Raw genomic sequence first — 22,764 nt, 5'->3', positions numbered from 1 at the left:
GGGCATAAGGGATTGTGCACAGGTGAGCGCTCATACAAAGCGCGCCCGCGTGTAACGTCATAAAAAGGAAAATCAACAAACATACACATATATATATTATGTATCTGCCTGTGTGTATGAGTGGGAGCTGAAAAAATTGGATAAAAAAAAGAAAAAAGACACAAGCATTGCATTGAAATTGAAAGTAGATTTCGTTGCGCCATTCAACAGGGCGTATACGTAATGCGTTGAGCTTTCAAGCGTTTCACTTGCGCTGCCTTAACTGCATACATAGCAACACATATATGTATATATAACTCAATTTGGTGATGTTTTTTTTTGCTCACAAACACACATACATACATGCATACATTTCCACATTTCAACTATTTTTTTTGGTTTGTCAACACTTTTGTATGTTTGCATGTGTATTTACAGTTATACATACATACACATATTCAGTATGTGCTAATATTAGAGCTAGTGTGTTTGCTGCTTCATATGTGTTTGAGCAAGAGCATGCTTGTGAGATTTCCTCCTCTACATGCTGTGTGGCAAAGAGTGTAGCCGCTTTTGGATTCACATTTGAGTTTCAATACATTTACTTAGCTGTTGTCCCATTGCAGCAAAGCACTCGGCTCACTGCTTTTTTGTCACCAAAATATTATCGTGAAAGGATTGCAAATGCACTTAATTCACAAGTGTTGTTGTATATATTTTTATATGTGTGATGTTGCATAGCTCACTGAGTGAATCGGTCGATTCTGAGCTGCGTGGATTTAAAATCAATTTGAATCAAAAAATTTCGGTTCCTAATATTATGACAGAAGAAAATTGTCTAAATATGATATATACGCATAAATGTCTTAGCATCTCCTTTCTTTATTATATGCATTTCTCAATTCTAAAGTACAAAGTGGAGTCTACTTTTTGCGATTTATGAAAAAAATTAGCATAACAAAAGGCCTACCGACTTTTTAAGAAAAATTCATATTTTTACCTGAGATTTTTTGATTGAGTTTTTCGATATTGGTTTAATATAAGGAAAAAAATAAGTACTTTAGTTAAAAAATAATTATTCATTAAAAAAGGCAAGTTTCCACCAAATTTCGTGGAAGAAACAAATTTTTTTGTACAAGCTAAAATAAAAAATCCAAACACTCAGTTATTTGCATTTTTCACATAATTTTTGAGGTTATGTGAAAAAGATATGCAAACAGAAATTATAGACCCTCTCATTACCTACAATACTGCCATATAATTTTTCTCTATAGAACTGGTAGTTTTGTCGGAAAATGGGAAAAACCATACTTAACCCTTAAAAATTCTGCCACGCCCCTCCTCTTCCTCTTCCGACCACAAATTATACGTAAATCATTTTTTCCTTAATGTTCGTTGCTTTATACATTGTTATGATGGGTTTCATCCTACTATGATTTTTTCTTTTAAAAAATTATCTACCCTGGTCTTAAGTGAAAACCATTGAAAATTATACTCAATCGACGAAAAAAGCGTTTTTTTTTGTATATGAGAACTTGCAGCTTTCTTCGACATAAACTAACACTTATTGTCTCAATTGCGATATACTTCATTTTAGAGCAGCTCGTTTATTTTCCCATTTTAACCAAAATTTCACAACTAGAGATCCCTGAAGCAAATATATATTTTTTCGCATATTTTGTTTTTGTAACAACAATAAAAGATATATGTGTAAAAAAAAGCTGTTGAGGTCCAAACGCCTATTTATAAGCCACCAATTCTAATGGTTGCTTGAAAAGGGCGCCGCATGAGCACCAGATCGCAGACAACCGCACTTGAGCCATCATTAAACCCGTTTTTGTTCCGTGAGGTTAGCAAATTAAGTTTAATGCAGTAACTTAGTGAATTTGGTAAAAAAATACTGATTTTTTCACCTCAAATGCTCAATGTCCCTTAAGTTGGAGCATTAGAAGCCGTAAACTATGTACCGTCTCATCTAGCTGTAGGCTGGACATTCGTATAGATAATTAGCCGTGATCTCATCATGCGCTTCATTCCAAAGAATCCACTTTTCCAATATTTTGGAAGTCCGATCTTAAATGTAGATTCCCTGCGATGACTTCTACAGTGCTGCCAAATGCCCTGTTGTCTGAAAGTAAGAAGCTTTATGGTCTGCCCACTTCCAAAGTAATTTCGTGGTTAAGTGTTCCAAGACCTGAGATGTTTCTCTAGAGTTCACTGTATGAAAGAACCCTTGAAGGAGCTCAGGGGCCTCGAGCGCACTATAGACCATAGATCGCAGTGCAAAGCCTCAATTTTACTATCTAAATATCTAATGTAGTTTATGGGAATTGTGTTTCCAGCTACCGCTAAGCGCGCCTACTCGTTTGCCTTTTAATTGCTTTCTATTCTTACATGACCGCAAAACCCTGATGATATTAACCGAGTTACCTACTGAGAGCCTAGTTATTGTCTCACCTAACGCACTGAGGCTTAGTACTGGCGCTACGGATTGCCTTTATTGCCGCTTGGCTATACACTGGAATGTTTATGGACTAACTTGTAAGAGCAGAAGCCCACTTAGCACCTGCTGTTATACCCACAATTATGGTCTGAGTGATTTTGAAGCTACCTTCTGTGTATGAAGATTATAGTTCACAATTTCACACTTTGAATCGTGTTCTTTGGAAATGTGTAGATTTCGCCGTTGGATTTCGAACACAGAACCATTGGTCAATTCTTCACTGTTGGGGAATGAAATCGTTGTGTTTAACTCCTCATGGGGATCCATTGAACCGTCGGTGTATGTATATGTGGATATTGAATTTTGCACGAAGTCATTAACAAGATCGAATATGGTAACAAACCCGTAGTGACGCTTAGTCTGACTCCAATGGCCTAAAATCCTGAGTCGGTTGGCCGTATGCACTTCCCCCCACTTCACTTGTATATATATATATATATCGACCGGATGTTGAGGATAATAAAAGGCTTTGTTGACGTAATGTTTTCATTTACATTAAATCTAATAATATTTGTAAATTGGTGAAGTATGGCTCCATCATTTTGCCTCGAACTCCAATCGATAGTCAACCGAGTGAACTGCATACGATAAACCTTGATAAAGGAAGGCCTATAAACCGCGACTATTACATAGCGTTATTGGATCCTTTGAAATACCAATCGAATCGCCAAAAAACGGCTGGATTTGAAAAAAAAAAGAAAGTGCTGTCTCACCAAGCCAATGCAACGTGACACAAGTCTGTGAAGATGATAACAAACATCAATCAATTGGACCTCCAATTGGTTCCACATCCACTATATGCTGCAGATCTGACGCCTGGTGACTATTTCCTGTTCTCAGATTTCAAAAGAATGCTGGCTGGGAAGATATTTTTGTCGAATAAAGAGGTGGTCGCTGAAACTGAGGCCATAGTTTAAGCAAAGGAAAAGTTACAAAAATGGAATCTAAAAGTCGCTATAATCAGTGTATCGCCTTGGAAGGAAACTAAGTTGAATAAAAAAACAAAATGGGCAAAAAGAGTTGTGTCACTATGCTAGGAAGAGCTATTTTCAACTGACTTGCTATATAACATAGCGACCATACAAACTGAACGGTCAAAATCAAGTTGTATATAGAGACTTCTTTATTTTTTATTCGGTGCAACCGAAGTTAAGGTTTTTTCTTCACTTCTGGTCTCTTCAACAATTTTACTCGTTCACTTCAGCACCTGCTTGCTCAAAAAATATCTAATTCTAAACACATAGTTATGTAATCTTCAGATACTTTTCAACACTTGATAATTTATAACTGAAAATTCTTCGAAAAAAGAAATAGCGCTTCACTTCACATTTGGAAGTCAGAGATTTGATTTTTATTGTAAAAGGTTTGAAGATAGAAATTTAATTTTTATTACAAAACTTTTTCTTGATATCGCAACCAAACAATTCTAAGAATTTTTACGCACATGTCGCGCTGGTTGCTGCTGATCTATTGCTGCCTCTCCAATGTGTCTTACTCGCTGCAGGACATTTGCACCTATTGCAAGTGCGTACACGGTCAATACGCCGACGAGCCGATCTGGATTGATGTGGGCAAGAAGACTGAAATAGCCGTGCTCGGACACTCGTGTGGACGACCGGTGGTGTACACGTGGAAGGCGGTTACCGGCACTGGCGGTATGTCTTATATTAAGAAATGGTTATGTCAGCTTGTGAGCTTCGAAATACTTTTTCAGCGACTTTAGTCGATTTTGGTAAGACGAACGTGCCGCGCGTCATTTGGATGCCATTTGTAGTCTCGGTGCGGCCCGATACGAAGGGCACAAATAATCGTATTATCGTGACGAAAAGCGATGGACGCACAACGGGGCGTTGCGAGGTCAGTTTTCGTAAATATTATTTCGCTTTATAGTTTATTTTTATTATTTTTTAACTTAGTGCCACATTGACTTCGTCAATTTGGATATCTATAGTCACATCGATGGCGCTGACCTCATCTCAATTGGCAGGGAGCAAGTGGTAGAGTTGGATGGTTCGCACAGCTACGATTTTAGCCAGCCAAAAGACAAACAACGGTATACGTTTGAGTGGCGTTGCCAACCAATTGAGAACGATTTGAATAGTCAGTATTGCCAGAATGACAGCATTATGTGCACTAGTGAGTCTTTACTCTAACAAACTTATGCTTTTCCTATACTCACTTCGCTTTATTCACGCTGTAGCGCCCAAATGCAGCATAGACGGCAACTATCTTGCCGTAACGGGTCTCTATAAGATCACACTTCATACAACATCATCAGTTACGGGTGCAATTGCCGGCGACCATTTGTACATAAGAGTCGAGTATGGCACTAAAATCCCATTGCTGCTTTTGTGTGTACGCAATTGTTGGGATTACTTTTACAACGACGATTCAAGCGTATCTATAGATGTTGAGTGTATCGGCTATTGTGGCGACTCGCTCAAATTCTACTTTGCCGTCGACGATAAATTCATTACGACTAACAGTAACGGTAAGGTACGGTTCATGCCACCGAAGGCGGCCACATTCAAGTTCAATGTCACGCTCATAGCAGACGGCATCGATAGCGTGGCGATAGCGACCTTCAAACGCAACGATCCGCCGACCGGTGGCAGCTGTACGATCACACCGTCGAAAGGCATACCGGGTGATACGCTCTTCAAAGCCGCCTGCAGTAGTTGGACCGATCGAAATGTACCCATATATTATGTGCTAAAGGCCGGTAATCTGCTGTATGATCGCACAACCGATCCGCATTGGGAGATTTACGTGCCGCAAGTAAAGGCGCTCAGCTTTCGTATATGCGATAAGCTGGATGCCTGTCAGAAATACGAAGTGCCAATAGAGCTAATGAAGCCGGACATACCGAAAGGGTTGCAAAATATACAAGCATACATGCAAGAGCCGGCTAACAATGTGGAACGTTTGCTCGAAGGCGGCGAGTATGCACGCGCTGTGGTCAAAGCAACGCTGATGATGGCGGAGCAGCCGCTGGATGTAATTAAGCACGTGCTGTCGGCTTTTAAGAACTTTAAGGCCGACTCATTGACGGACGTGCGCCAACTGGGCACTATGACCAGCGAGCTGGTTGATCCGATGGGGAACTTAACGAGCGAAAAGGTTAACGTATTCAATGAGCTGTTGGATAAAATGTGCGAGGGTTTTAACAAGATAATTGCAAATGGCGACATAAAGGATATGCACAAGGAAGATGTCCGGGATATGACCGAAGAATTGGTGGGCGTGGTATCGAAGTTCTCAAATAAATCGGAGCAATTTGTCGACGTGCAATCGTTGCTGTGGGAATTCGAGGGTGGCATGTTACGAGTAGCAGATGAGCGCGCGCCTTTGGAGCCGAAGCACGCACAGCTCATCGAATATTACGGCGCACATACGAAGCTCAACGACACGGTCTTAGCAGCAATCAATATATGGATGCATGCCATTTGTCGTTCCTTCGAATTATTGCATGACATGGGTGTGGCAAGTAGCCACAATGTGCATAAGGGCGATCACGGCCTGGTAGTTGATAAGTTAACGGTGCAGATGATAGCTTTCGGCATGGATGATACTGACGCTTTGACCGTGGTCTCATTGGACTACCTAACCACAGCGGTGCTCACTAAGCCAATGCTGCAGGATATGCAAGCGAAGCTGGGTGGCGCTGAAATGACCGCACAAATGATCTCGTTCAAGGAGAATCCGTTCTGGTGGTATCCCACAGAACATCCCATCACTACTAACGTCTTCTACTTCAGCGCATTCAGTGAAGCTGAACCAACGATTTCGGGTATTGAGCTCAAGGTGCCGTTCAAATTTGAAATGCTGCAACAACGCACACCAAAAGAGCCACCTTTGCTACGTGGCTATGTGGAGGCTGCCGAAGAAATGCCGATATATCAAATACGCGCGCCACAGGGCGCCGCTGTCATTATCAATATCATAAAAGTCGAGTTGGATATGGATGTGCTGGTGAAATGCAATAAGATGCCAAATCTGAAAGCAGTGCGTCAAGAGGGCAAGCAAGTGAAGTTGCATAAGACGAGCAATGACATCATCCAAAATGGCACGAAATATTTCGACTCAAATTGTGCGGACAAAGCTGATTGGTGCTATTTGGCGCTAATCGCCGCGAAGGGGGTGCAAGTGCGGCGTAGAGCACACTATGCCTTCACTGTGGAGCTATACGAGTGCCTGTCTTGGAATGTGAATCTGGCGAATCCCACATGGCAGAGCAAGGGTTGCGTCGCGGCAATCGATCCGGAAGGTGGCGACAATATTACCTGCCTTTGCTATCACATGTCGACATTCGCTGGTTCTTCCTACCACAGCACAGCCGAGGAGTTGGTACGCGATCGCATATTAAAGCAACACTTGGACGTAAATTGGTATGTAGTCGCATTCTACATCTTACTGCTTTTGGTCTTCTTATGGTTACTGCTACGCACTTGTGACGATCTGATGACGAATCATGCGAAATTGGTTGCCGAGTTGAGTGAAAATGACCAAATTGTGATGCGCAATATTGCCTTGCATATAACCACGGGCGGTCAGTGGACGGCAGCAAGTTCGGCGAAAATACTGATTTCATTGCCGAGCGGTCAAACTTACACGGTCACACAAGATCCGGAGCGTCCATTTCTGCGGCCGCACACAACTTGCGTGCTCGAGCTGCCCATACACGCCAGTAAACTTAACGGACTGCAGATAAGTCAAGATAAGAGTGGCCGCTATCCGTCGTGGTACTGTGAGTCTATAACCATTGTCAATCTAACGACTGGCCAGAAGCAACACTGCACTGTACGCAAATGGATTGGCAGAACGCCGGTGAGTGTGCAACCCGATAAGTTGGCCGAAGATGTGGCAAACAAGGAGGAAAACAACAGCGAAAAGTTGTCGGGCAAGCAGAAGTGGAAGAAATTTAGAGCCGCCTACTATGATGTATTTATGGCATGGTTTCTCTTTCAGCCGCTCTTCGGTAGCTGGCATTGTGGCATGATCGAGACGAATCGCTTCGTGCGCAGTTGCATTTTGATATCGAAGTTTGCGGTTATAGTTTTGTTAGTGTTCTTGTATTTCGGCGAAACCAATTTGGATAATTATGAAGCGGAGCGTTATAATTTTCAGGCTTTAATACGTCTGATCGATGGCTGGTTTGTGCTGTACCTCTGCGGTTGCTACTTCATAACGTTGGCGCTGGAATTATTGTTGCTCTTGTTTGTCTATCCCGACTTCTGGAAGGGTTTCAAGCGCTCAGCTGATGGCAGGGATAGTAATTCGCATATGAAAGTGAATCCATCGTCAAACGAGAGCTACGCAGGTAACAAGCCGAATGATAAAAGTTTGGAGGGACCGCGAAATCTCAGCACGGACACAAACCTTGAAAGTGAGCGTGGTTTTATGATGTACTGAGTGATTGGAAGAAGAAGAAGAGTGCTTGGAAGTGAGCGGCTTTATGAGAAAAATGAGTTTAGAATTATTTTTCAGTTTAAAATTTTGGCGATTTCGCTGTAAATTATAGATTTTTTTTTATTATAAATTGTTGGTTTTCTGATTCCGTTACTTGCTGGTTTGAGGTTCGTATATTTAATTTTTTTATATTATATTATTATTTCCGAAAATTAAATAAATATTATGTTTGCTCTAGTCCACTCTTGGCATGCTTTCATCGATGTAAAGAAAGAGAAAGCTTAGCAGACTAAAGCTTTTTAAGGGTAAAGCTTTATTAAGCTTTCAATAGACGCTTTATTAAGCTTTCTAGTCTACCCTTGGCATGCTTTCACCGATGTAAAGCAAGTGAAGCGGATGAAAGCTTATTAGGTAAAAAGTTGTCCAAGCTTTCACTCCACGCTTTATTAAGCTTCCAGGATTTAAAGCTAAACCGAAAGTCCGAAAGGCTCAAAAACTTGTCAAGGAACTGACCTTTCTGGCTTTTCCACTATCATCTGAGTTGATGAATGTAAAACATTCATAAAAATATAAATCAAGAGCGTCAGTAAAACTGTCAAAATTCTTCGAAGAGGTTCAAAATTTTAAGAAAACTCTTTCATGACTTAAATATGCCTTGGGACGATTATAACTGATGTCCCCTACTTTATGAACTGAAAAATGTAAGAAACTCTCGATAAGATAAATCAGAAGCTGTCAAAATTTTTCGAGAAGGTTCAACATTTTAAAGAGATTCTTTCACGAATTTTTTACGTGACCAAAATAAGCTTTGGAACGACAAATACTTATGTCTTTGTTTTATTGCTAAGCATTTGGATAAACTTTCCCTCCAGCAAAATGATTCAGTGGCATAAAGACTCATACTATCAAAGTAAAAAAAAAACATATTCTCTCTTTATTGGCAGTAAAAAAGGAAGACAGAAGAAATATTAACCTTTAATTTTCTAAAGCTAAATAAGCACCGAAAGTTAAAAGACTTGAAGAGTTTCAAAGAAACTTACCTTTTAAGTTTTTCCTCTACTTGGAAACTACTGAGGAATATACCTGACTCACGGTGACAAGAATCAGGAGCTTCACCAAAACTGTGAAAATTTTTCAAGAAGGCTCAAAAGTTTAAGAAGAAGGATCAAAGAATACTTAATTACTTTGGAGCTTCACTAAAACTGTCAAAATTCTTCGAGTAGTCATCAAGTTGTTAGAAGAGAAGCTAAGGGAACACTTCGAAAGCCTTGGAACCACAAATACTGGTGACCTAATTTGATTCATAAGCATTCGGATTAACCTTCTCTCCAATAAAACGGTTCACTAGCATAAAGACTCACATTAGCAAGGTTACAAACCTATACTCTTGCTGTGAAAGTAAAAAAATACACACAAAGAAATGTGTCGCATGAACTTGTTTCACACAAATACCAATTAAATAAAAATCAATTAGCAAAATTACAAAAGAACACATATAACGGTAAATAGTGTATAACAATGTCACATGCTGTTCGTGACAACAGGAACAAGACCTCGAGGAAAGCAGGTCAGCAGTCAGAAGAAGCACGAAATAAGCAAAGATAATAGCTCTTAGCCAAAAATCAAAGACGTGTCGCAAAGAAACGAAATCCTGCCGGGGCTGAGAGTGAGCGTACGTGCAAAAAATGTGATTTCACTTTGGTGAGTACAAAGAAAACACTTTATTTAATAAATATTACAATCAGGAACTGAGAGCTGGTACAGGTAAATGGCAAAAACAACAATTAATGTTGTGAATGAAAATAGTGCCATTAGTTAAATAAATAAAGCGAATTCTTAAGAAAGCAACAGAAGGAAAGCGATTAGCAGCGAGGGGCTTTAAAAAAGCGTTAGATGGGGAGCCCATAGTAAGAATGCTAAGTCGAGCTGTCAGAAGCAGAGGCTAAGATATTTTCTGCTGAAGGAAATGTGAAGTATTTAGGAGCTAAAAGCAGGAAAGGTTGCTTAGAATTCATATTTATGCGAATAAAGAAGTCAGTTTTCTTCTTGGAAGCGTATTTTAGTATAGATTTGTGCTTAATTTTTTATTATTAGTAAGCTCAAGTGTAAACAGGAAAGGTAGGGGTCTTAGGTAACTTAACATCCACTGTCAAAGAAATCATTTGGAAACAGAAAAAGCGAAAAGTTATTTATATGTGTACATAAGCACATTCAGGAGCTTGAGTTTACAGATCTTTGCTTATAGTTAACAATTATCCATTGAAGTGAACAGATGTGGCTTAGGTAGTGCAGCAAACGCGGTTAGAGGTTGATTTAAGTAATTAAATCTCAAGTACTCATGGCAGTACTATTCATAAACTTAGTTCCAGAGAACTTCATTAGAAGATCAAAATTTATAAGCATACATTTAGGAGTGTGAATTTACTGATCTCTTACTTATAGTCAAAAATTATCCTATGAAATGAACAAAAATTACTTATATTAAGTAGTCATGACAAGACTACCTAAGAACTCCATCAGAAGATAAAAATGTATAAGCATACATTTAGGAGTCTGAATTTACGGTTTCGAAATGGCTTTGGAGGTGTAGCAAACGCGGTTTTAGATCAGTTTAGATGGTTAAAACTTTAATTATTTATGGCAGTACTACTTATAAACTTTATTATTAAGAACTTCATCAAAAAATGAAACCTTATAAGCATACGTTTAGGAGTTTGAATTTACAATTTCGAAATGGCGTAGGCGCTGTAGCAAACACGATCAGAGGTTATGTTAGGCAATTAAAAACTTGGGTTCTCATGGCAGCTCTACTTATAAACTCAATTCCTGCGTACTTCATCAAAAGTTTAGGATTTTGAAGCATACCTTTAAGAGTCTGAATTTATAGAACGTTGCCGATCGTTAAGAATTATCAAAAGAATTGAACAAAAATGGTTTAGATAGCAAAAGCAAGCGTGGTTATATTGAAAGCAACACTTAATATCTGTAAGATTATTATGCAAGCATATCTTACTATGAAAAGTTCCCTGAATCTCTAAACTGTAGGTCTTTAAGCATTAGTTCTATCTGAACTTTCACATTTCAGGTATGTTAAAGAACAAAATTAGAACTAATGCCGAATTTCCGGGTTTAATTGAAACTGAAGTAAATTATTTCTGGCTTTAAAATTCTAAACTCTAAAGAAAATATAAAAATGGTAAAATTACAAAATTTACAAAAACCGAACTGAAAAAAGCACACATTTTATGGTCCCCTCATCGACTATTAGCTGTATGAGTTTACTTGGCTTTAGATAAAGACTATGAGCTGCCCTCGAAGCCTACTAAAAGCTGTGGAAATATACGCGTAATACGCGCTCATACGTCTCATAGAGTTTCCCAAACTCACACTTATCTCTACATAAATGTATCCAACTAATGACATTAATAATTTAACAACAAAGTCAAAAGAATGCAGCTAAGCAGAACACCTAAATACGATGCGAAGAATATATTAAAGTAATCATAATTTCCATTGTCCTCGCTACGAATCGTGTCAGCGCTGATGACTACAAGGCGACGCTTAACGTGTCACACGTTGGCCATTAAATATTGAAGAGCAAGAAATGCGCGAAAAAAATATATAGATACGTGTAAATTGCCGAAACTTTGTCTCCTTGTGGACGCATAAAAAGACTTTGCGTGCCGCAAATGGGCAAATAAAAGCGGACACCCCACGCATATGCGTGTGGCAAGGGAATGCTGTAGAATTGTATACGAAAAATTAGTGGATAAACGTAAAAATGCCACATTCAAAACGTGCGATAAGAAAAATTTAGGAAATTATAGATTCGAAAGAAAATGTGTCAAATTATTAATATGAGTAGGTGTGGCAGCGATAAAAATATATTTATGTCGTGCTGCAAAATAAATATTGAATGACAAGCGTAGGTGAAATGACACACATTGCCCGGCAAGGTGTATAATGCGTTCTTTTTCTAAGTGTCCGATGTAAATCCGTAAATTTTTTTACTAATTAATTAAGTGTTGCTAACAGAAAAGATTTGTTAGATAGAAGCCAAGATATCATTACTTAATAAATGTTCGGAAAATTTTATAATATTAAGATATAAAAAGCACCTTCCGTTTTTTTCGCTTTGACTTGTAATTCTCACCGGGTTTATTTGAAAAACAGTATATAGCAGTCTTACATATTTGGACTTTAATTGAGCTAAAATGAATTTAATCTTGTCAGTAATTTGAAAAACGTTTAGTAATGCTAAAGTAAATCGATAAACAACATTTTTTCTTGGGCAATATACGCTTATTTTCCATTTTCCAAACTCAAAGCCACATAGCTCTGTCATCAGCGATATTGCTAGCCAGATATATGTGGTATAATATGCCAAAAATATATTATAGTTATCAAAATATGTCCTCCTCTTCCACAATCTAATTCTCTAGTCTCATAGTTCTGTCATATGTGTCATAGCAAGCCATTAAAATATGGTTCAAGGTGCGTATTTATAATTCTTTTAGTGTTTTATATATAATTGGTTTGTTTATATACTGTCCAGTAACCCTTTCTTACAATCTTTTTCAGTTGTTTCTGCAAGAGCTAAATTAATTTCCTTCAATCACGCGCACATTTTTCACATCTTCGACAAATGTAAATGGTTAAATGGCGTCTAGACAGGCATGTGACACTAAAAATTGGAATGATCTAAATGATTATAGAAAGTTTTAATGGCAATCGCCATAAACTGGTCACACTCGTAAAGCACGTGAATAAAATGGGGTTAGTCGGACATAGAGAGAAAAGCGTTTATTTCAAACAATTTGTGGTATACATGTTGAGAGCAACCGACAAATTTGGAGCTCTAAATACTACTCATACGGCGCTTATACCGCTGGGTTTGGGATCCACGACGTAAATATATAATTCAATGAAAGGTACACGAAAATCGAGAGTATTGACCTCCTCAAACGTAGACGACCATAACTCATTCACAAAGGCACGTGAACTTTCATTATTCCCGTCTTATTATATGACGCAGAAACATGGAGGAAGATGAACCGAGAGGACCATTCGAGAGAGCTGTTCTTCGCAAGATATTTGGTGATATATAACGAAGCAGGTGGAACCACGAACTGTACGCACTCGCATAAAAATTCAACGATTGCACTGGTTAGCCCAACTCATTCGCATTGAAGGCGAAAAAGCTACTTGAAAAGCTACTTCAATTCGAGACACATGTATGGATAACGGAAGCAAGGGTGACCGAGTATATATCAATCCATCAATAGAAGAACCAAATGCATAAAGACCTGTCTGCACTCCAGATGTACAACTGGCTTAACCTCGCAAGGCATAAAAACAATTGAAGTCCCAAATCGATCCACGGTTATAGTGCTAGAGAAGATAAAGTAGAAGCAAAAATACTTCTCAAGGACTGAAGAGTTTTTCACATAATCTCTCTTATGACAAAAATAGACAAAAATTTATGAATTTGGTAGAGACCTTTCGAAAAAAGAGACTTAGAAATAAAAGTATGTATGTATGTTAAAAAGGAGTTAAAATACGTTAAGTTACGTACGTTTTTTGGTTGAAGGAGTCTCTATTGGACTGAGGAACTCATTTTTCTATGTTTCTTGTAAATTTTTGGTATTAACTTAAGTTTTATGTTAAGTTACTTAAACTTTTTGGTTGGCTGACCTTCTACAGGATCGAAGATCTCATATCTAAATTTCTGGTCGATTTTACTAATAGCAGGTTATATTACTTAAGTTTTTTTGTTAGCTAACCTTCTACCCCTAAGTTGAGTTAAGTTTTGAGTTTGGTCGAATTTTGTAGTAAGTTAAGTTGAGTTAAGTTAAGTTAAGTTAAGTTAAGTTAAGTTAAGTTAAGTTAAGTTAAGTTAAGTTAAGTTAAGTTAAGTTAAGTTAAGTTAAGTTAAGTTAAGTTAAGTTAAGTTAAGTTAAGTTAAGTTAAGTTAAGTTAATTTAGTTAAGTTAAGTTGAGTTGAGTTGAGTTGAGTTGAGTTAAGTTAAGTTAAGTTAAGTTAAGTTAAGTTAACTTAAGTTAAGATAAGTTAAGTTAAGTTAAGTTTAGTTAAGTTAAGTTAAGTTTAGTTAATTTAAGTTAAGTTAAGTTTTAAGGAAAGTTAAATTAAGTTAAGCTTTAAGTTAAATTACTTAATATTTTTTGCTAGCTAAAAAATGTGTTACACAAAATATTTTGTGATATGTAGTTTTTTTTTGTGTATACGCTTTCTGAGGGGTACATTTTTAAAAGCTAAAAATCTTCCCAGAGTATTTTGGTTTTTTAGGTATGAGATTTCCGGTATCGCTTCATTATGGTTGCTATATCTACATTATACAAACATACAGATGTATATTCATGCCAGTTTATCATAAAAAAAGAAATATTACTATAAAATATTTATGCTCTCCACCGACGATTTTCACCTTTTCGCGAAATTTCCGGCCAACACTTAAATTGTTGGCGAATTTTCATGCACACATACACACACGCGCGTGAATGTGTTGATGTTTGGCGTTATTACCATAATTTAGCCATTTGCAGTAGATTTATCAATAATTTTACGCCCAACCGTGGCAAATTTGCGCTACAAATACACACATGCCGATACAAAGGCGCCAACATATGGTTTGTATGTATGCACACACATACATTCAATATTTTCAGCACCCATAAATAATCGGCGGCGCTGCTTTAACCCTTTCAGCGGCGTACGTGCTCAACTAGCCTGCGGCAAGCAAGTGAGTTATCAGCTGGAAACATATACACATTCAAATATATAGCGCTGCACCAACGCATGTGGTTGTATGTGTGCGATTGCGCGAAATATGTGTATGTAGGCTGACTCCAGTACGCTTCATAAATTCCACTTAACTGCGTTGCATGCAACTTTTTTCCACAGTACCAATATACTCAAGTATGTATGTTGCTATTGCATTACTCCCACACTCTGTCGATGGGATTCTGATTTTTTTTTTTTTTTGTTGCCACAAACATATTGCTTCCCTCAGCCGCTTACAGTCTTCGCACTCTTCTCACTGCCTTTAACTGTGACTCACTCTCATACATTTATGTGCAACTTTTTTAGCCCTCAGCCAGTACTACGTAATTTTTTGACAGCACCATATGTTAATAGCCTTTAATTTTATACCCAATGCACAAATTGTGACGGAGGAGTTTTGAATATAAGAAAAATTCGACTGGAAATTGACCCAGCTGCTTGGTTTTACACCTTTTCTGCAGCATATGTGGTACAAAATCCAATTTAGAATAACAGTAGAAGATAAAATTCGGATCTAAAGACCTCTAATTACTTTCGTATTGCTAAAAACTCTAGCCTTAGGCATTTCAAAAATATTATTTCACTTAGAAGATCTCAAAATAAGCCTTTAACATCAACAATTCTCGATAGATGGCGCTGTTGAGACTCAAAGTGAAGAAGTTAATGAAAGAGAGTAGTTCCTTTTAATCTCCCATTCTTTACCTACTCACATGTCAAATAAATCATTTGACAACAGAAGAAGACAAAAGTTAAGCTTTCTGCTTGAATGAAAAGCATCCTGAGTACACAAGATCAAAATTTATAAAAATGTATAACATACATTTAGGAGCCCAATTTCTCACACTGTATGATCGTTTTACGAACATGAATGAGTATTAAAACTCCTAAGCTTTTTGGTGCATATTTTACCCTAACCACGGCTAGTGCACTGGTAACAAAAAATAACGCCACCCTTACCTATCCAGCCAACAACACCTCTCCTTTGTACTCCCTTTCTCCGATATGTTTTCATGTGCTTCCCATACGCTTTTTTGCTCCATTCAACAATTTTTATTATTACGATAATTTATTTCAGTCGTAAATTATTGTAAAATGCATTAAAAATTGTAATGTTTGAATTTTTTGCTGGCGCTCTTCGTTTATTTTTAACACGTCTGTCGGGTTTACTTCGCTTTTGACTACTTCGCTCAACTCGGTTGAATGGCATTTTCGCACTAAATTGAGTTATTCGCTGGCAATTGGGTGAGGAGATAAGAAAGTATGTGTGAGTTCGTGGAGACTTAAAGGAGAAGGGCGTCGTAAGAAACGCTCATATGCATAGAGATGTACATATATAAATATTTAAAAAAGAATGGGCTTAGCGTGAAGTGGAGAGTCAAACATGCTACGTTAGCGAGCTTGAAATAATGAGAAGTGTTGGAAAGCTCTGCCCGTCGAGACCGATCACCAAAGTTTCTGGCGTTTTCACCAGAAAATGCCAGCAGCATACCTTGCCATTATCTTATTGCCCGATTCCTGCCAATCCCATGAGCAATTACACGCCGATAAAATAGTTCTAAATTGTTTTCGTTTTGGGTCACGCTCTGTCGTATTTAAACCAGCATATTCCAAGCCGTTTTGCTGCAGGATTTTTGTTGAAATAAATATAAAGATACTCTAAAAGACTAAAAAAAGTTGGTATGCAGGACAAAGAAAGAATCCCAGAAAAACTTTTGTAGTGGATTTGAAAGGACGAAGAAGTGGTGAGACCTAGGAAACTATTATTTAAAAGCCCCGTCTCGCCTGGTCTAATTCGCTAAAGTAGCGGAGAGTGGTCGGACAACTGCCAGCACTCATTGGAAGACCTAGTCAGTATGCATTTTCCTGGCTGTAAGGACGGAAGGGTTCAGAGGCTCGCTGTGCTGTGCATAGCGGGAGTTTTAAGAACAACTCTAATGGCTGCTCCTGAACTGGTATAAAACCTGGCACCGATAGACCACTTCGCTGAAAACTGCGCAGAAAAATCGGCGGTTCGGCAAATACCGACTACATGACCTCACTTTTCAACTGGGAAAAAGGTTCAAAGTAAACATAGAAAAATATGGCTGTCGTAAAGCGAGCTTTGTTAGCAACACTCTAAACATATATACTGACAGCTCGAAAAGGGACGATGGAGTTGATGCGGGAATATATTGTCCAGATTTTTTCATAAGGCAACCTTTTAAGTTGCCGGATCACTGCAGTATTTTTCAAACTGAAGTCTTTGCTATTGCGAAGCCGCGGAGCTGGCCTCCCATGGACCTGCAGGTAATTTCAGAGTCAACATTTACGTAGACAGCCAAGCAGCAATCCAGGCAGTAACCTCGATAACTATTCCTTATGGATCTATGAAATGAACTTTGGTATCGCTACCAAATCTGGTCTTTGTATGGCTTATTGGCTTACCAGTTTAAGCTTAACTAACCTAAAATACTCATACCTGATGCCTTTGCCTTAGTTTAAGCTAATCTAAGTGGTTAATTCTTCCTTCACTGTAACCGAGATTAACGTTTCGTCGTGATTTCAACCACATTTAGACTATATACCATAATCTCAAAAATCTAAACTAATTTTCGAGGCTAACTCAACAGTAAATATACAAATTGTGATACTTGGAAAACTTTGTGCTCACAAAAAAAAATATTTTTGTTATTCTGAATGTCCTAGAACCTATTAAACTTATTTTGGTCATATTTTCTGCTTCACATAGGTATGTCGTAGTTTACTAAATAGTACTCCGAAAGAACTTTAAACAAGTTCAACTTCATTCTTGATTTTCTTTTCAATTTTCCTGTTACACACAAGTTTTCTAATTGCCCTTGCAGCAATGCAGCTTTTATTTATTTAGTCTCTGAGTTTTTGGCATCGATTGTCGATTGTGGATTGTCATAAAGTTCCAGGCAATTGACTTTTAATTGAATGTCTTTATTGTCTTGCAGTAACATTTTTGCAGCAAAATGCACAAAAGTTTTGCCCAAAACGATAAATGGCCATGGAGCATAAGGCGAGCAGAAGAAAGAGGAAGAAAGAGAAAGGTTGGTAGGGTATAACATATAGATGGGTTACCTAAGGCTTTCATGTACATACGAGATGGGTAGAATGAAAATCATTCAGTGAAACTTAGATACTTAATTAAGCTCAAGATTAAAGTACTGCTTGAAAGGTTGTTGAGGGTTTGGTAGATAAAATGGGCGAATATATGTTGATATGTATATTAAGATTTTGCATATTTTCCAACTATTATTTTCACTACAAGAATATTCAATTTTTCCATATACGCTGATTTTTCTATAACAAATAATATTCAATTTGTTTACCTCAAGTCCCATGCAGGCATAAATATTTGCTTTGTTTACCCTCCAATATATTTATTATGCACCCGCTTTGACTGGCATTCGATTACGAGCACTCCCCTTACGCACACACGAACACGCACGAATCTTGAATGCATAAATATCTATATAGAACCCTACCGACCACACATAAGTATACATATTTGCGCCACAGAAGGTAGCAACATATGCTGCCAGGCAATATTTCATTATCAGTTGGTTAAATTTGGGTGCACCACCAACCTGAAAAAGCAATAATAAGAAAGTGCTGGCAAAAGAAATTTACCAAAAATTGATTGAGAAATTGTTTAGTGGGTCAAAGAGCTCTGGCATTGCACGCAACAACCGAACATGGCAGGTGGCAGGACCCAGAAAAAAAATCAAACTAAAAGAAATATGAAAATTAATAGAAGAAAGTGAAAGTGAAAAGGCCAATAAGGTGTGCTCCCCAAGGTATGATAAGACGGCGCCGAGCAGGCAGGCTAGCGAGATTGAAAGTCGAAAAAGCAAGCAACTAACACGATAAGTAAAGCAACAAAGCAGCAAAAGTAGCAAACTGTACATGAAAAGGGCGAAGAAAATAGAGAAAAGAGGAATCATCAAGCCGCTAACGCGCCTAAAAGCGTCAAATCCATTTTCACCTTACGCTTTAAGTGAATGCTTCGACAACTTGTTGGCAAAACAACCCGGCTCAATGTTGATGACATTGCCATTGTGTGTCGCTGACTTTGCTAACTGATTGACCTTTTTCACTTCGAACAGGTGAGCAGCTATATGCTTGACATGGCTGCCAGTTATACTAACTAAGTAGATGTATTAATATTGCTATGTGGGCGTTAGGCGTCAATTGTTAATACAAATGTATATGTGGTTGCTAAAAGGAAAGAAAGGAACGAACTCTTTGCTCGAGCTTATTTAAGTGTCATTTTATGGTTTTCTTTCCAAATTTAATAAATTTCCCTCGCAAAAATTTCAACGAGATGCTTTAGTGGCCCGATCTATTGTTCAAATTCTTCGAATATTATACCGTTGCTTTGGGGAATAATTCGTGTGGAATTTCATGACGTCTCGTCAAATGAAAAAGTTTTCATTACCAGAAGTTTCTTCTGATCGTTCAGTTTGTATGGCAGCTGTGTGATATAGCGGCCCGATGTCAGCGTTTCCGACAAATAAGCCGATTCTTAAGAAAGAACGAACGTCCGCAAAGCTTCAGATCGCTACCTTAAAAGCTGAACGAAAGACGAACATGGTTATATCGAAGCTTATCATTGATATATATTTTTATAGGGTCTCCGACGCTACCTTCTGACTGACGAACTCAATATTCAGTAATAAAAAATACTTAGCAGCTTCTTAGTGTTCTATGGAATTTTTATGAGGTGGAGAGCTCTAGAAAAGAACACACTTGCAAAGAAATTCGAGTGTGTGGTGAGGCGGCGCAATTTTCCACACGGTACTCCTAGATGAGTATCCGGAAGATGTGTAAACGGAAAAGTTGCTATCGGACTCAGAGAGTATGTGTTCCTAAATCTCGCACGCTTTGACTTCATACCGGACCTCATGGATGATGCAGTCACCAAACCAAACTCTAGTGGCTCTTTTCTGCCCACATACCAGCAAAGAAGTTGTAGGTGGGCCGACGCTGTTGCAGGAGAGAGCTGTGAGCTTATTTACAGAAATGTCAAAGCTTGGTGCCAAGATTTGTGGAGGAGTTTACTGTACTGTCAAGAGCTCTCTATCAGTCGAGGTTGCAGCCAGGTAGCGGTAGATTTACTGCTCCAGATTGCTGCCTTCAGAGAAGTGATCATACACTCTGATAACAGGGCGGCGGCACTACCCTAGAATTCATTACTAGTAAATTCAGGACTAGTTAAGGAATACCTAAACTCGTTTTCAATGGCATCGGCTCACTTTGGGATAAGGCTAGTATGGCTATCAGGTGATTGCGGAATACTTAGTAATTATAAAGCTGAAGAGCTAGAAAGAAAATTCAGCCTAGACTTACTGTCAGTAGAATGTAGCGGTTTAGTCCTCCCATCCACTCTTGTGTTCTTCTAATAAATAGCTGGGCTGCGCGAGAGCTTGGTCAGTGCTGGACTATCGGTACTTGCGTTGTCGCCAAACCTTTTGGCCCAAGACCAATCGAAAGTGAGACTAGTGAGCTCTTTGCCCTCAGTAAGGCTAGCCTCTCCCTAGTTGGGGGAATTCCAACAAGCCAAGCCATAACTCTATCGACGTTTGCGATGTAAGACTGGGAATCTTACCGGACGTTAGCTCAAGCAGCTGTATGGAAGAAGACGCAGTGGAAACATCTCAGCAGTTCCGCATTTGGGAGAACAAAGTTTAAACGCTTGGGAGCGCATATTAAACATCTCAACGAACTGTTGAGAATGGAAATTCAACGCCTGTGCAAATTTGTTTTGGCCACTGAGCGCTTTGCTAACTTATAAGATCGAACAGAGGAGTTATACTGACAGCGAAAAATAACAAAATAAGACTGACAGCGAAATTTTAAGCAAAATAACAAGCTCTAAATGAGGTTCGAAGGATATATCAAACTTGAAAATTTTCTTCACAAATCACTACAAGGATCCAAAGTCTACTAAAATCATCAAAGTCATTACTCAGGACTTCACCCTTAGATACTTATAAAACTATTTCAATTCAACTATTTAAATGCCACACCAACTTGCAGAGCTACGTTGGCTCGTAATACTTAAATTAGTAATGTTGAAAAATTTTTCACAAAACTTCTCTAAAAAAATTACAACAACATACGTTTTTTAAAGCCAACAAATCGTCATGAACCTTAAAATGCCTAAAGTATATTTGCGGTATATCAAAAGCTGTATCACATCGCGTCCCTTTCCGCCACACATCGCTCAATAACAAGTTTATTAGTTTTCAGCCTAAAATTATGCCATAAAAGGTTAGATAAATAATATTACGACGCTAAATAAACTTATACGCTATTAAATTTATTTAAAAAAAAATACAACGAAAAAGCAAACAAACAAATAAAAAGGGATCAAAGACTATGTGTGGAGTGTGCAACAAAGCATACATTTGTGCGCAAACCCGAAAAAATTATACGTATCAATCACAAGCGTTGCGTTGATAATATTTGCTTAAAACTATGCTACCCACCACCCTTGGTTGCGGCTGCTTAAGCGTTTAAAATATGCGCTTGCCCGCAATTGACCTTTGACATACGGCCTAAGAGTATGCAAAGTTATTTTGCTTACTTTATTATATCCGCAAGCTAAATTTCCGGCTACTTTGTTTGACAAAGTACAGCAACAATAAACAAGCGTGGCAAGAAAATGGCATATGAGTCTGAAAAACAAAAATATACCGAATGGAAAAAACAAATTTCATATTTGCCACAAGTTTATGCCATAGTTAAATGCCTGTGCCCTTATCACCGCAGGGTATCAACTCTTTATAGTTAATTTACCCTTTCTGCAAACCAAAATTCTGCTATTTCCCATTCGTCTGAGAAATTGCGACGTTTAAACAAGAAATAGTATACTTACAGGCCTTTAAAGTGTCTTAAGTTCTTGCATGTGCCTACATTTAGGCGCTGCACACCAAAACTTATAGCAAGGCTCGTAGGTGAAGCCTACAACATTTTGTTGCACGCATCAAACGTCATAAGCACACAGCGCCGGGGCTGTTGTAGTTGTAAGTTACTTGAACTTGCCACAAGCAAGCACTGGAGGATAGAGATACATATATATAGTCTACATAGACTAGTGCTTCCGCACATTAATAACATGTTACAATTTTGCAATTTTGCTAAACATGCTGGCAACATGCAGCGCCTCACCAGCCGCCTGCACTTCTTTCATTTGTGCTTCCTTGTTCGGCGTAACCTTTCTAATCACTCTTCTCGTAATTTATATAACTCCACTCGTGGAGCGCCTTCCAGTTGCCTGACTCTCGTGTGACAGCTCGTCGGCCGTCTATTAGACTATAAATTTCCACAGACCTTGCTGTAGACATCAAAAACGTTTCATTGCCAGCAAATGTCGGCAGTTAGTTGTTTCTTTTTGTTTTACATAGTTTTTATTGCATATCTTTAGGCTCGACGCACGTTTCTTGCCTTTACGGCTGGCTGTGTGTGTTTGTGTGTGTGTATGTGTGTGTGTAGTGAGCGGCGTCTGTCTGCCACACAGCTTGAGTGACTGCCTGCCGTTTGCCTATCAGACTATGAATAGTGGCTGTTGCTACAAAAGATTGTAGAATTCGTTAAGCATACACACACACATGCCATTTAGCCATTTCGTATATGCTCGGTATAAAAGCTGCATAGTTTTATATGAAAAAGTGGCTTGAAAGTATATGCAGACAGTAAACTTTAAAATACACTTCTTCTAGTAAGATTCCCATAGTTCAGTGGCTGTTCCTCCTGAAGAAAAGAAATTTTGTTGCTTGCAGCTTTTGTGAAATTTAAGAAAAAGTTTAGGATCAACTTTAATAGCAATACCTGAATGAAAAGTAACAGTAAACTTTCGATCTGTTTAAACTTTTAACCGGAATTTGTGGTTTAGAAGAGCTTGAGTGAAAGCTCACTGGCCCACCGAAGTGTTCGGACTGAATTCGTTAAAGATTAGAACCCTCTTTTGCCGAAGATGTACTTTTGCCCATTTTAGAGATCAAGCTATATTCCTAGAATAACTTAGGGACCCGCTGATATCTTTTGAGAAAATAGGACTTAC

The 22,764-nt window shown here is 38.3% G+C and overlaps 1 protein-coding gene across 1 annotated transcript; it reads left to right on the top strand.

The window, feature by feature from the left end:
- Window positions 1–3,926: 3,926 nt before the first annotated feature.
- LOC126762840 (uncharacterized) lies at window positions 3,927–7,928 on the top strand. The gene is made up of 4 exons (XM_050479883.1): window positions 3,927–4,137; window positions 4,197–4,339; window positions 4,399–4,618; window positions 4,683–7,928. The coding sequence occupies exons 1-4, from the start codon at window positions 3,927–3,929 to the stop codon at window positions 7,892–7,894; spliced, it is 3,786 nt and encodes a 1,261-aa protein (XP_050335840.1). The 3' UTR covers window positions 7,895–7,928.
- Window positions 7,929–22,764: the final 14,836 nt, after the last annotated feature.

The sequence above is a fragment of the Bactrocera neohumeralis genome, chromosome 6 (genome assembly GCF_024586455.1).
Source record: "Bactrocera neohumeralis isolate Rockhampton chromosome 6, APGP_CSIRO_Bneo_wtdbg2-racon-allhic-juicebox.fasta_v2, whole genome shotgun sequence".
Lineage (NCBI taxonomy): Eukaryota > Metazoa > Arthropoda > Insecta > Diptera > Tephritidae > Bactrocera > Bactrocera neohumeralis.
The sequence above is the reverse complement of the archived record's forward strand: the minus strand, read 5'-3'. Positions and strand labels throughout refer to the sequence as shown.